The sequence below is a fragment of the Mustela putorius genome, unplaced genomic scaffold (assembly GCF_011764305.1).
Source record: "Mustela putorius furo isolate JIRA1106 unplaced genomic scaffold, ASM1176430v1.1 tig00000698_pilon_pilon_pilon, whole genome shotgun sequence".
NCBI lineage: Eukaryota > Metazoa > Chordata > Mammalia > Carnivora > Mustelidae > Mustela > Mustela putorius.
Window position 1 is genome coordinate 4,481,781 of NW_025421449.1, and position 15,661 is coordinate 4,497,441.

Consider the following 15,661-nt stretch of genomic DNA (forward strand, 5'->3'; position numbering starts at 1 on the left):
GTTTATGTAGGGGAGTAACACAATATTTGCATATTTTAAAGACCACTTTGATAACAATGTGGTAGATGGATTAAGGTAGGACAAGAGATCATGCTAGCAGCAGAAGGTATGAGGCTTGAATTGGAGCTATAAAAATAGGATGGAGAGGAGACAAGAGACTCAAGAGACATTGAAGAGACAAAATCAATAGGATATTTGATGCCTAATTAAAAGTAACAGGAGAAGTAGGCTAGGATACCTTTTAAGTTTCTGGCGTGGTTGATCAGGTTCATTACAGCTCCATATACCAAGACACAGAATATAGGAGAAGGTGTAGACTTAAGGAATGTGAGAATCCTTCAGGGTTAAGTTGGGTTGTATTTCAGATATGCACATTTTAAGGTGTCTAGGGAACCATGAAAATGGAGCTGTCCATTACACTGTTTGATATAAGGGTCAGAACTTGAAAAGTGTTATGCATTAAAGGTTTAGAATTCATTAGGGCACAAGTGGTAGTTTAGGCCACTGGGGTTGATGTATTTTTTCCTTAGGGTAAATAAATGTGCTGACAGGACAAGAGGGCTGACTGTAGAACCTGGGAGGACCCAACAATTATGGTAGGTAAAAGAGTGGGAGCTGACAAAAAAGGCCGAGAAAGGTATCAGAGAAGAAGGCATAGAACTGGAAGGATATGAATGAAGTATTGTGGAAGTCAAGGAAGGAGAGGACTTCAGGAAGAAAGCAGTCAACAGGGTTAAGTGCCAGAAATTCATCTAAGTATCTATGGCATTTAGCAATTAGGATATTAAGGGAACTTCTGTCAGAAGGGACAGTAAAGTGGTAAGGTTAAAGTGGTAAAGTAGTAAGCCTGATAGTAATGAAATGAAAGGTAAATGGGACATGGGGTCTGAGCAGATAATTCATAAGTAAAAAGATATGTTTATCCCATATTTCAACCTCATTATTGATAAAAATGCAAATTAAGGTATCGATCGCATTGGCAAATGATAATGCCCAATGTTGATGAGGTAACAGTGAAATGTGCTCTCATACCTCCTGGAAAGGTATAAATCAGTATACACTCTTTCTAGAAGGCAAATTGACACTATAATTTAAAGACTTTAAAATTTTTCTACATTAAGGATATATCCTAAGGAAATAAAAAGAATTAAGCACAGAGATTTATGTACAAGAATGTTTATCTCAGTTTTATCTACAATAGTGTAATAGTAGAAACTAACAACATGCCCAATAATGAGTGATTGGTCAAAAAAAATTATGATATATCCACATATAGGTATAGTATGACTAAAATACTTATGGGGAATAGGGATTACTTGGACATCTTAGTGGTGAGGCTTAATTTAATCTTTTATTAAGATTTCTATTTTGTACGTTGGATCGGAAAGTTCACATTGTGTGTGTGTGTGGGGGGTCCCTAATTGGTAATTTAATAAAAACTTACACAAAGTTAAAAAAAAGATTTTTGTTTTGTTTTTAGTTTCTATCTCAATGAAAATATTATTTAAAGTACTCAAAACAAGCAGAAGCATGACTTATGTTGAATAGTCTGTAGAGCTAGTTTCTGGTACTTTTGACAGTGTTATCAATTTTCTAACAGCTATGTTTTATATTCTTTCTGAGAAGGTAGAACAGGGGAGCACACAGCCTTTTTAAAAATGATCATATGTCCCAGTTGACCTGGGACAGTCCCTGTGTCCCAGTGTAATTATTAATAGCACCCTTTCCATCCTCTGAAGTGTCCTGGTTAGTATGAAATACTACATTGTCAATTCACTTACACATCCAAATCAGGGAACACAATGAAGGCATCAGAAATCATGTTTTAGACTATTTGGTGATGCAAAAAGATATCAGTGCTATACTGCTTAAGTAGAAAGAAGATTAAAAAGCAGTAAATATTTTATTTACAGTTTTATACATTAAAATTGCTTTCATATATGTATGAAGAAGGCTGCAGGAAATGCATTCAAATGTTAATAGTAGTTATCACTGAGTGGTTGGATTATGGATACTTTTAAGTTTTCTTTATATTTTCTATCTTCTAAATTTTGTATAATGAACATGTATCACCTTTATAGTTAAAAAAAGAACAGCAATAAGGAAGAGGAGGCAGGGAATACAGGCAACTCATTTGGCTGTTACCACTGTTGTATAATAAAAAGGGGGAAAAATGGTGAAAGAACTGTTTGAGAAGGAAAGGTTAAAAATATAATCCAAAGAAAAAGACAAAATGAAGAGAATACGGTACTAGGGAGAAAATGAGAGGTTAGCATCAAGAATACTGTATGGTGACGAACATAACACAAGAAAAAAGAAAAAAGAATACATTGAAGAAATTGGACATGAACAACACATTGCATGACTCTTTCAAAGATTGTAAGAACAGAGGAAAGGGTGGCTAGAGAGTTTTTAGGGGTGGGGAGCAAAAGATCTCCCAGAAGCTAAAGCAGCTCCTCCTGGAAACAGAAGGGCCACAGAGCTTAATAAGCATCAATAAATTTCTTTAATCGAGTAAATTCTTCATTTATCATATCATTTTTTCCCTTACAAATAACATCATAAAATTATGAGCTTCTGTACCAAGTAACTTAAAGTTTTTTTATTATATAGCTTTCTGGTTCAGATTTTTGTGGGATTTTGAAGACTTTTATTTTTACAGTATGGATTGATTTTTTATTTACTGAATACCTTTGAAAAGTAACTTTTTTCACCATCATTACAAACTCCCAGGATGCTTAGAAGCCCAAGGAATCAAGGTCAGCTATATTCACAGGCCTAGTCTCAAGCTTTTATCCTCTTACCCGATAACAGGCTATTCCCAGTCCTAGCCAGGTAAGGCATGAAGGTGATCTCTTACAGGCTTGCATGTAGGTTTTCTTTGCCTTTTCATACTGTAGAAAGAAAGCACCACTAAGCTATTGTTCTTCTGGAAGTTTCAAATGCTATATTGCTAGGATAGTCATAGGGCTTCTGTAGTTGTACTCAAGACCAATCTGAGTTAAATGAGCCCTTAAATTGTGTTTGTTTTTTTTAAGATACAGGTTTTTTTTAAGAGCAGCTTTAGGTTCACAGCAAAACTAAGAGGAAAGTATAGCAATTTCTCATACACTCCCTGCTGCTACACATGATAGCCTCTCCCATTATCAACATCCTCCAACAGGGTGGTACCTTTGTTACAACTGATGAAACTACATGGATACATCATCATTACCTAAAGTCCACAGTCATATTTGGTATTATACATTCCATAGGTTTGGACAAATGTATAATGACATGCATCCATTATTAAAGTACTTTCACAGCCCTAAAAATCCTCTGTCCTCCATCTGTTCATCACTTCCCTTCCCCCACCCCCCAAAACCACTGATCTCTTTACTGTTTCCATAGTTATGCCTTTTCCAGAATGTCATACAATTGGAATCACACAGTAGGTAGCCTTCTCAGACTGGCTACTTTGATTTAGCAATATGTATTTTAGCTACCTTTATGTTTCCTCATGGTTTGCTAGCTTATTTCTTTTTAGTGCTGAGTAATACAGGAAACATTCAGAAAAACTCAAGAAACAAACTTCCAAAAGAATTATACCTCTTCTTATCTCCCATCTCCAATATGAGAGACGTAACTATAGGTAAGCCTCAGCACATAGCCTAAGAGTTGCTTGCCCAGTGAAATTGCTTGCCTAGTGACTATTTAAGTCAGAAGCTGGGTTCAGATGTAGCTTGCAATGATGTCAGAAAGAAAACTTCTTATTTATTTCACTGCAGTGGGATAATGATTTTTTTTCCCTTATGTCTAATGGGGGCCTTCATACTTAAATTATAAGGTATCACAACTTCTTGTTGCTGCTGTTGTTTTATTTTATAAAGATTTTATTTATTTATTTGTCAGAGAAAGAGAAGGCACAACAGCGGGGAGCCAAAGGGAGAAGCAGACTCCATGCTGAGCAGGGAGTCCAATGCAGGATTTGATCCTGGGACCCTGGGATCATGACCTGAGCTGAAGGCAGACACTTAACTCACTGAGCCACCCAGGCGTCCCTTTATTTTAAATAGAGAGATAATTGGGTGTTCTGGGGTAGAAATAGAATGAAGTCAAAACAAAAGCCCAATGTCAAAAGGCAGAGAGTTGATAATTGTTGATATAAGATGATGGGTCCACATTGGTTCATTTCTACTATTCTGTCTACTTAGTATTTATTTGTGTTTTTTGTTTGTTTTTTTGTTTGTTTGTTTAAGTAGGCTCCACATCCAGCAAGGAGCCCAGTGCAGGGGATGAACTCATAACCTTGAGATTAAGACTTGAGCTGAGGTGGAGAGCTGGGTGCTTAACTGATTGAGCCACCAAGGTGCCCCATACTTTGTGTGTATTTGAAATTTTCCATAACAGAAAGTTTCTTTTTTCCTTTAAGATTTTATTTATTTTTTTGACACAGAAAGAGATCACAAGTAGGCAGAGAGGCAGGCAGGGCGTGGTGGGGGGCGGTGGGGAAGCAGGCTCCCTGCTGAGTAGAGGAGCCCAATTTGGGGCTCAATCCCAGGGCCCTGAGATCATGACCTGAGCCAAAGGCAGAGGCTTAACCCACTGAGCCACCCAGGTGCCCCCAAAGTTTCTTTTAGAAGATCTTGGGGGTGATTCCTAAAATATGGAGAGTAATTACAAAGGAGTCATGTTAGAGTTCCCTGTGGAATGGAGTTAGCCTTAGCTGAATTAAATATAAAACTTCATGTTAAGGAAGAAGGTTGAAGAAGTTCTTTTGACATTTTCCATTAGGTAAGTCAAGCTAAGAATGTTCAACTACTGCTAATAAAAGAAAGTTACCTGAAATATTAACTATGATAACATTTATTGAGTTCTACGCAACTTTTTAGTATCATAATGGTTAAAACCACAGACTCCAATATTAGACTGCCTGGATTTGAATCCTACTTCTATTAATTACTAGTTTATCTAATGTTGGTCAAGTCACTTTATCTTTGGATATAAAAGTATCAATATGATATTACTGTGTTGGGTCCACACAGATGTATGTTGATGTTTGAACTGAATTCAGGTCCTGACCATGACCTGATTTTTTTACATGGTTACTCTCCATCCTGTGTCCCTCACCTCTTTCTCTTCCAGATAGATGTGTCCCAGTCGCAGGAAGATGAAGTGCATCTCAGAAGCATCCACTACAAAACTAATGGTTCGCTCATAGCATGCCTTGGCCTCAGCATGATTTCCACTTAGAAAATAGAGATGGCCCTTCAAGCCCCAGACATTAGGGTTCTGAGAAGGTAAAGAACAAGTAGTACTTGGGATGAGGTGGTATTTAAAAGTCCAGTAATGATCTTTGTTTAACATTTAAAATTAGACTAAGTCCTTCTTCTTTTTCTAATAGCACTCAGTTAGAAAAAGGACCATTTAGTTGCACTGGGAGGTATTTTTCTAGGTCTGCTCCCTCATTTCTTTCTTGCATTTTTCAAAACTATTTTGTCTTTGGGGTAAATATTAAGAAAACATTCAAACATAACCAAGAGAATGTTCACAGTGAGAAAAAAAGAAGAAATCCAGAAAATATGAAATAGATCAATTATCAGCTAAAGAGCTATCCTTATCCTTTTCTCTGCCCTTTTCAAAACTCATAACTGCTTGAGAAAAACAAATGGAAGGAAATAGATGAGTTTACTGGAAGTTGAAGACCTCCACCTCTAGTAACTAGAAATCTACCTGTGATATGGCATCATCACCTTTAAGAAAGCCTGCTTGCCCCTCCCCCAAACTATACTCAAGAGGTTCCAAAAAAAGTTATTACCAAGTAGTCCATCTGGGCTGCATGTTGAAGGTATTCCTCTGCCTTGGCAAAGTCCTTCTTGAGAAGGTGTGTCTGGGCCAGCACCAAGTAATACTCGCAGCTGGGGCCTCCTTGAGGGCATAACAGCTCATGTGCAAGCACTCTGTGCACATACTATGAGGAAAAAACAGATTATAAGGAGTATACAATAGCTGCATTGTGTCAGTTCCATAGCTCTTGCAGCTGAATATTATGCCAGATAATAATGAATAAGAAACATATTATAGAATGAAATGATTACCAACTTCAAAAGGTTAGAGGTGAATTATAAAGATTCAGCACATCATGGTTCCATTACTCACTATTCACCTAGTCACCAAATACAGACATTTCCAAAATAAAAATCTGCAGTACTGAAAAATACTGGTCTTGCTGGTCAAAAAACTAGATGAATTTTTGCATGTATGTTATGCAGCAAACAAAAGCTCTTCATCAACCACTCCACTGACACATGAGCTAACATTTCCAGGAAGCTACAATTATTGAGGAAACTTAGTGAGGCAAAACCTCCTTTTCTAAAGTTCTAGGCTCAGGATCTTAGAAACATACATATTTGTTTCTGAAAAACTCTCTCCTCTATGTTTTCCAGTTTTATACTTCGGGCTATTCTTTATTTTTAATTCTATATAAGGTTTGCAAATTTAACAAAGTCAGATGTACTTACTAAGCAGAGGGAGAAGCTCTACTTTTCTTCTCCCTCCATTCCCATCTTAGCCTATCCTATAGAAACTCCTGTTAACACTTACACCTTCTTAGAAAAATAGTGGGAGGAGGTTCTGGAGCTGTTCCCTATACCTACATTTCTGGCTCTTTGCATGGGGTGGTGGGGATAGAGACTTATTTAATCTGGGATACAGAAATGTTTCTCTACTACACATTTCTCTACTCTAATGTATACTGTTTCTCTACACATTAATGTTTAATGTGTTAAAAGTTCCTGTTTAATGTGGCCCACTCCTAGTCAGGTCATAATTCTTGCCCTTTCTTGAGCTTGCCACCCCCAGGTGGAACATATACTTTGCAGGATCAGGGCCAACTCTCCTGGTTCCCGGATCTTGCTCTCTTTCCTACTACTTGTTTCATGGAAATATTTCTTGTTTCCCATTTGGTAGGTAGACCACACAGGATGCTCTTATTCTTCTCCTCGAGTAGCTCTAACTGTGACTGTATGGGTAAGTCAAATCTGAAGCAAGTCACATATCCAGCCCAGTTATACAAATTCAGAAAATTTAGTATTTTTACTCCCCCACATTAACTACCTAGAAAGAAAGAAAGATATGATAATGCTCCTGTGAAGCTCCAACACTCACATAATATGAATTCTGTTAATAAATTGACATCAGGTTACATAAGCCTTTAGAGTCCAATTTTGCTCTGCTGGTATTCTGAGGGAACAGATTTGCAGTGAGCTGTTCTGATGCTCTCTGTAGAGAGTGGTTCATATTTGGATGTTCACACCATTAGGCCTAGAGTGTGTTCTCAAAAGCATATTTGATTTCTGCATCATGCATATTAAAGCTTGGAAAGATGTCACTATGGATTTAATAAGTAGTTCACTAAAATCTTTCCATCTACATGCCCTTTTCCAAATATTCTGACCTGGACAGCATTGACTTTCATCAAGAAACGTATGGTCTCCATGAAGATGGTGGCAGGAGTTTGGGAAACACCATGAGGGCTAGGATGCAAAAAGGTTGATGAATCTTGACATTTTGATGTTTCTGAAAATATTAAATTAAAAGAATAGATGACTAGATGTAAAGGAAAAAATTGTCAGAAACTCAGACAGTGAGCTAACATTACTACTAATGAGCAAGGAGAGTATTCTAATCTAATATATGAGAGAGGTTATAATCTGAAAAGCAATAAATTCCTTTATAGCAATGGTCCCCAAAGATCTCAAAAGTTCTCAAGGTTAGTCTACTGGTGTTTCAAATGCAAGTTACAACCAAATGAAATGCATTCTAGAAGTATTCATATCTTCCTGAATGTGAAACACAACCTATTGATATTCTAAAAATGAAGAATCACTGTTAAAAAATCCTAAATCTGTAGTTAGCCACTTCTCTGAGCTAAATATAAATTCTTGCCTATTGAAAGGGTTGCACTACTGAGTTTGGATTATCAAGTCTAGCCTCATATGAAGGAACTTAGGCAATATGACAAACTAATCAAATTCAAACAAGATTACATTTTGGTAATCATAAGAGTTTTCATCTTTTCTAGATAGTTTATGCCCTTATTTCAAGAGGAAATCTTTATTCCTAAGTACCTTTTTCAACTGGTATCTCCTTGAGAAGTATATTGGATGGTTTTTGGCTAACAGTTGGATCCTGAGATTGTGTGGGTAAAATGTGTTCTTGTGAGTCAGAAAGCAGTTTGGATGATTCTTCAAGAAAGTCATCTAGAATGGATGTTGGAGCTCCTGGTCCTAAATTGATTAAATTTTAATGAAGAAACAAAAAAAAAAAACCCTTCTTCCATTGGATATTAAAAGAGGAAAAATATAATTATTTTCAAAGCACAAGAAACATATTTTCTAAATACTGCATGGACAGACTTGTTTTGTAGACATTTTACATACCTTTTAAAGATTTTATTTTTAAGAAATCTCTACACCCAATATGAGGCTCAAACTTACAACCCTGAGATCAAGAATCACATGTTCCACTGACTGAGCCAGCCAGGTGCCCCAGACTTTTCATATTTCTGAATAATTTAAAGAGTACAAGCTAAACTGACAGCTCAGCTTCTATAACTATAATCCCTAGTCCAACCCTGCTGCTAACCTAAGTTATGATGATGTCAAATAAATACCTATTATAAAAGTTATTTTCTAAACCCAGAATGTGAAGAATCTAAATGAGGTTAATATATTTTTAGGTTAAATTAAAATTCTTGAAGGACAGGAATTCTTTTCATCTTAGTATTCAAAAACACCATTATCATCATTATGAGCAGCTATGTTTGAACATGGCTATATGGCAGGAATTGTATTAAAGATTGTGCTAAAAACCTTAATGTATAGTCTTTATATTTCACAACACTTACTATGCTCCTTTAAACAAGGTGAATCACAGAGAAGTTAAATAACTTGCTGAAGCTCTTGAACCTGTCTTGCAGCCTCTCAAATAAATAAATGTTTGATGAATAAAAATAAAAAGCAATGCCAGGGAGGAAATGAACAGTTGCCAGTTGGTTCCCAGTCAGAAGAGGTCACCCTCAGCTAGAGCAAAAGATATGGCTTTGAAAAATGGCCAGAAGTTGGATAGGTAAAGGGGGAGAGGCATTTAAGGTTGAGAGCATGCTATTGGCAAAAGCACAAAAGTAGTGAGCTAATTATTTTAATGGGTATTGAGAATAACATAGAGAAAATTAAGAGAAAGTTTGGAGGTAGACTGTACTGACATGTTTTAAAAAGATTTTATTTATTTATTGGACAGAGACTAACACAGCGAGAGGGAACATAAGCAGGGGTTGAGGGGGTGAAAATAATGCTTCCTGCTGAGCAGAGAGCCTGACGCGGGGCTCAATCCCAGAACCCTGGGATCATGACCTGAGCTGAAAGCCAATGCTTAACCACTGAGCCACCCAGGCGCCCCTGTATTGACATTTTAATGCTAGGATTTTTCTTCTGTAAACAAAAGGAGAAAACAATGAGTTTTGAACAGAAAAATCTGAAAATGAAAGTGGTATTTTATGAAAATTACTCTAGCAGTGCTATGAAGCAAGGAATAAAAAATACAAAATGGAGACAAAGAGGTTTGTAGAAAGGCTGTTACAACAATCTGGGTATTTGGTAATGAAGAGTAGTAGAAGTTTTAAAGGGAGAATAAATGAAACAAGATGGGATTGGGAGGGAGACAAACCATAAGTGACTCTTAATCTCACAAAACAAACTGAGGGTTGCCGGGGGGAGGGGGTTTGGGAGAAGGGGGTGGGATTATGGACATTGGGGAGGGTATGTGATTTGGTGAGTGCTGTGAAGTGTGTAAACCTGGTGATTCACAGACCTGTACCCCTGGGGATAAAAATATATGTTTATCAAAAATAAAAAATTAAAAAAAAAAAATAAAGGGAGGATGCAAGGAACATTTTGAAAGAGAACCAGATAGTCCTGAGAATTAACCTGTTATAAGGATGGGGGAAGTTCAATCTAGAAAGGAAGAGGATGCAGGGATGACTGAGATCATAGACTTGGGTGCTTAATACAGCAATGTAGAATCAATTTGGGAGATAAGCAGTTGAATATCCTAGTAGAAAAATTCAGCTCCTGGGTTCTGGAGGGATGTCAGGGCTAAATATAGAAATTTGAGAGCTATCAGTAGTAAAATGGAAACTGAGTGCAGGTTGGCTCTTAGAAAGTAAGACATATTATTGGGAGATGATTACCTCTAATGAGTTTAACAAGAAAGAGAAGCTAACAAAGGAAACCCAGACTGTTGGGAGATGTAGGATGCAATGCCACATGTATTTCAGGAAGGAGAGAGTGGTTAAATACTTCAGACTAGGGGCACCTGGTGGCTCAGGGGATTAAGTCTCTGCCTTCGGCTCAGGTCACGATCTCGGGGTCCTGGGATCTAGACCGCATGGGGCTCTCTGCTGGGTAGGGAGCCTGCTTCCTCCCCTCTCTCTGCCTGCCTTGCTAAATTTTATGGAATAATACTTGTTAAGAATTTTTGTGTTTACGTTCATTAGGCTTATTGGTGTGTACTCTTCTTGGGATGGGTTTGTCTGGTTTTGAATACCACAGTGATAACTGTGGTCAAACTGTGGGAAGTATTCTCTCTTGTATTTTCTGAGTCTATGGTAGGAATGGGTTAGGCCTGGTTTTCTCTTTTCTTTTTTAATTACATATTTAACTTCCTTAAGGAGAGTAGGTCTATGCAGATTTTCTCTTTCTTCCTGACATACTTTGTATGTCTGTCAAGGTATTCACATTACATTACATTATATTCATACCTGTTGGCATTAAGTTATTAATAATTTTCCTTATTATCTTTCTAATATCTGTAAGATTTGCAGAGGTGTTCCCTTTTTCATTTCTGATATTGGTACTATGTATCTTCTCTCTTCTTTCCCCTAATTAGATTTATTTATTTAATTGATCTTTTCAAGGAATCAACTATTGGTCTCATTACTTTTCTCTATTCTCATCTACGTTCTATTTCATCGATTCCTACTCTGATCTTTATTATTTTTTTCCTTTCACTTACTTATTTTCTAGCTTCTTTTTTTTTTTTAAAGATTTTATTTATTTATTTGACAGAGAGAGATTACAAGTAGGCAGAGAGGCAGGCAGAGAGAGAGAGGAGGAAGCAGGCTCCCTGCTGAGCAGAGAGCCCAATGCAGGACTCGATCCCAGGACCCTGAGATCATGACCTGAGCCGAAGGCAGCGGCTTAACCCACTGAGCCACCCAGGCGCCCTATTTTCTAGCTTCTTAAGGTAGACTCTTAGATAACTGATTTTAGACCTTTCTTATTTTTTTAATAGAGGCATTCAAAGCTACAAATTTCCTTCTGGGAACTAATTTAGTTCATCTTACAAATTTTGATTTGTTGCATTATCACTCAGTTCAAATTATTTTGTGACTTCTTTGATCTATGGGTTATTTAGAAGCATATTGTTTAATTTACAAATGCTTGAAGTTTTCCTATATATTGAATGATAAGCTGTTCAACAATTGGCTTTTGGATATGTTGAAGGCTGGTTTATAGTGTTTGCTGATTTCCATGATATAAATTCTCCTATTATAGCTGATTTCAAGCAACCAGTGTTACATCACTGAACGCAGAGTTAGGAAGAGATGCACAAGAAAATACCATTACATAGTATTTTTACATAAGAATACAATTATAAATAAATAACTTCAATAGCACAGATTATAATAAAATGTAGAAAAGTAATAAAGAAGTGATAAGTTTGAATATTACCTTTTTAAGGTTGTTCTTGTTGTTGTCTTCAGTTTACATGGAGCTTTATATTTTGAGACTCCACATAAGTGCTCTCAATTGCTACTTGTAAGAATTTTTTTAACTCTTCATTTTGAAATAACTATAGATGCACAGGAAGTTGCAAATGTAAAACATATAGTACCGTGTACTCTTTACCTATTTATTATACCGTCAATGGTATTATATAATACCTTTCAAAGGTGATATCTTATACCACTATAGTATGGTGTAATATAAATACCAGGAAACTGATATTGGTACAATACTTAAATGCACTAAAGACCTCATTCTGGTTTTGCCAGTTCTCATATGCATTTGTGTATATGTGTGTGTGTGTGTGTAGTCCTAAGCAATTTTATCCCCTTTATAGATTCTTTTAAACACTATCATAATCAAGATGCATATTGTTAGTCAATAAAAGCAAAAATCAACAAGAGGGGCTATACAAAACTAAAAAGTTTCTGCACAACAGAGGAAACCTACAAAAAAATGAAAAGGCAACCTACTGAATGGGAGAAAATATTTGCAAATCATATATATGATAAAGGGTTAATATTAAAAATATATAAAGAACTCCTACAACTCAGTAGCAAAAAAAAAAATCTTGATTTTTAAAATGAGCAGAGGTCATTTTGAGCACTTCATCATGTGTCTGTTGGCCATTTGGATGTTCTTTGCGGAAGTGTCTGTTCATGTCTTCTGTCCATTTCTTGATTGGATTATTTGTTCTTTGGGTGTTGAATTTGATAAATTCTTTATAGATTTTGGATACTAGCCCTTTATCTGATATACCATTTGCAAATATCTTCTCCCATTCTGTAGGTGATCTTTTGGTTTTGTTGACTGTTTCCTTTGTTGTGCAAAAGCTTTTGATCTTGGGGCGCCTGGGTGGCTCAGTGGTTTGGGCTGCTGCCTTCGGCTCGGGTCATGATCTCAGGGTCCTGGGATTGAGCCCTGCATCGGGCTCTCTGCTCCGCAGGAAGCCTGCTTCCCTCTCTCCCTCTCTCTCTCTCTCTCTGCCTGCCTCTCTGCCTACTTGTGATCTCTGTCTGTCAAATAAATAAATAAATTTAAAAAAAAAAAAAGGTTTTGATCTTGATGAAGTCCCAGTAGTTCAATTTTGCCCTTGCTTCCCTTGCCTTGGGCGATGTTTCCAGGAAGAAGTTGCTGCAACTAAGGTCAAAGAGGTTGCTGCCTGTGTTCTCTTCAAGGATTTTGATGGATTCCTGTCTCATATTGAGGTCTTTCATCCATTTTGAGTCTATTTTGTATGAGTCTGTTCTGCATGTGGCTGTCCAATTTTTCAACACCATTTGTTGAGGAGACTTGTCTTTTTTCCATTGGACAGTCTTTCCTACTTTGTCCAAGATTAGTTGACCATAGAGTTGAGGGTCCATTTCTGGGCTCTCTAATCTGTTCCGCTGATCTATGTGTCTATTTTTGTGCCAGTACCATACTGTTTTGCTGTTTACAGCTTGAAGTCTGGAACTGTGATGCTGCCAACTTTGGTTTTCTTTTTCAACATTCCTTTGGCTATTCAGAGTCTTTTCTGGTTCCATATAAATTTTAGGATTATTTGTTCCATTTCTTTGAAAAAAATGGATGGTATTTTGATAGGGATTGCACCGAGTGTGTAGGTTGCTTTAGGTTGCATAGATATTTCAACAATATTTGTTCTTCCAATCCATGAGCGTGGAATGTTTTCCATTTCTTTGTGTCTTCCTCAGTTTCTTTCAAGAGTACTTTATAGTTTTCTGAGTACAGATTCTTTGTCTCTTTGGTTAGGTTTATTCCTAGATATCTTATGGTTTTGGGTGCAATTGTAAATGGGATTGACTCCTTAATTTCTCTTTCTTCTGTTTTGCTGTTGGTGTATAGAAATGCAACTGATTTCTGTGCATTGATTTTATATCCTGACACTTTACTGAATTCCTGCATAAGTTCTAGCAGTCTTTTGCGTTTCCCACATAAAGTATCATATCTGCAAAGTGTGAAAGTTTGACTTCTTCTTTGCAGATTTGGATGCCTTTTATTTCTTTTTGTTGTCTAGTTGCTGAGGCTAGGACTTCTAGTACTATGCTTAATAGCAATGGTGATAATGGACAGCCCTGCCCTGTTCCTGACCTTAGGAGAAAAGGTCTCAGTTTTTGCCCATTGAGAATGATATTCGCTGTGGGTTTTTCATAGATGGCTTTTATGATATTGAGGTATGTACCTTCTATCCCTACACTATGAAGAGTTTTAATCAATAAAGGATGCTGTACTTTGTCAAATGCTTTTTCAGCATCTATTAAGAATATCATATGAATGTTTTTTCTTTTATTAATATATTGAGTCACATTGATTTGCGGATGTTGAACCAAACTTGCAGCCCAGGAATAAATCCCACGTGGTTGTGGTGAATAATCGTTTTAGTGTATTGTTGGATCCTATTGGCTAGTATTTGAGTGAGAATTTTTGCATCCATATTCATCAAGGATATTGGTCTGTAATTCTCCTTTTTGATGGGGTCTTTGTTTGGTTTTGGGATCAAGGTAATGCTGGCCTCATAAAATGAGTTTGGAAGTTTTCCTTCCATTTCTATTTTTTGGAACAGTTTCAGAGAATAGGTATTAATTCTTCTTTAAATGTTTGTTAGCATTCCTCTGGGAACCCGTCTGGCCCTAGGCTCTTGTTTTTGGGAAATTTTTGATGATTGCTTCAATCTCCTTACTGGTTATGGATCTCTTCAGGTTTTCTATTTCTTTCTGGTTAAGTTTATATGTCCCTAGAAATGCATCTATTTCTTCCAGATTGTCAAATTTGCTGGTGTATAGTTGCTCATAATATGTTCTTATAATTGTTTGTATTTCTTTGGTGTTGGTTGTGGTCTCTGCTCTTTCATTCATGATTTTATTAATTTGGATCCTTTCTCTTTTCTTTTTGATAAGTCTGGCCAAGGGTTTATCAATTTTATTAATTCTTTCAAAGAACCAACTCCTAAGTTTGTTGATTTGTTCTACCTTTACCCCAGTCAGAATGGCTAAAATTAACAAGTCAGGAAATGGCAGATGTTGGTGAGGATGCAGAGAAAAGGGAGCCTTCCTACACTGTTGCTGGGAATGCAAGCTGGTGCAGCCACTCTAGAAAACAGTACAGAGGTTCCTCAGAAAGTTGAAAACAGAGCTACCCTATGACTTAGCAATTGCACTGTAGTGATCTGAAGGGGCACATGCACCCACATGTTTAAAGGAGCCATGTCCACAATAGCCAAACTATGGAAAGAATCTAGATGTCCATCAATAGATGAATGGATAAAGAAGATGTGATACACACACACACACACACACACACACACCATGGAATACTATGCAGCCATCAAAACCCCCCAAATCTTGCCATTTGCAATGATGTAGATGGAACTAGAGAGTATTATGCTAAGCAAAATAAGTCAGTCAGAGAAACACAATTATCATATGCTCTCTCTAATATGAGGAACTTGAGAGGCAGGGCAGTAAAAAACAAAACAAGATGGGACCAGGGAGGGAGATAAACCATAAGAGACTCTTATCTTGAAACTAACTGAGGGTTGCTGGGGGTGGGGTGGGGAGAGATAGGGTGGGTGGGTTATGGACATTGGGGAGGGTATGTGCTATGGTGAGTGCTGTGAATTGTGTAAGACTGATGATTCACAGACCTGTACCCCTGAAGCAATAATACATTATATGTTTTTTAAAAAAAAGAACAAATGATGTACTGTATGTGACTAACATAACACAATAAAAATAATAAATAAATAAATATTTTAAGAGGGAGGAAAAATGAGCAGAGGACCTCTCACCTCTCTTCCTAGGCACTGTCTGAGGAGGTGGTGGCCATCTGTTACTGGG

At 37.0% G+C, this 15,661-nt stretch overlaps 1 protein-coding gene across 8 annotated transcripts in view; it reads right to left on the minus strand.

The window, feature by feature from the left end:
• Nucleotides 1-15,661, minus strand: part of CFAP70 (cilia and flagella associated protein 70) — a 107,796-nt gene that overhangs the window by 12,786 nt on the left and 79,349 nt on the right. For 6 of the 8 annotated variants that reach the window (XM_013044313.2, XM_004769452.3, XM_013044311.2 and 3 more), the window contains 5 exons: nucleotides 8,109-8,267; nucleotides 7,436-7,557; nucleotides 5,798-5,950; nucleotides 5,110-5,271; nucleotides 2,805-2,894 (listed from right to left, as the gene is read on the minus strand). In XM_013044313.2, coding sequence (XP_012899767.1) covers nucleotides 2,805-2,894; nucleotides 5,110-5,271; nucleotides 5,798-5,950; nucleotides 7,436-7,557; nucleotides 8,109-8,267 — 686 coding nt within the window. The remainder of the gene's footprint in view (nucleotides 1-2,804; nucleotides 2,895-5,109; nucleotides 5,272-5,797; nucleotides 5,951-7,435; nucleotides 7,558-8,108; nucleotides 8,268-15,661) is intronic. The other 2 variants (XM_013044312.2, XM_045083472.1) reach the window with 2 other exon arrangements.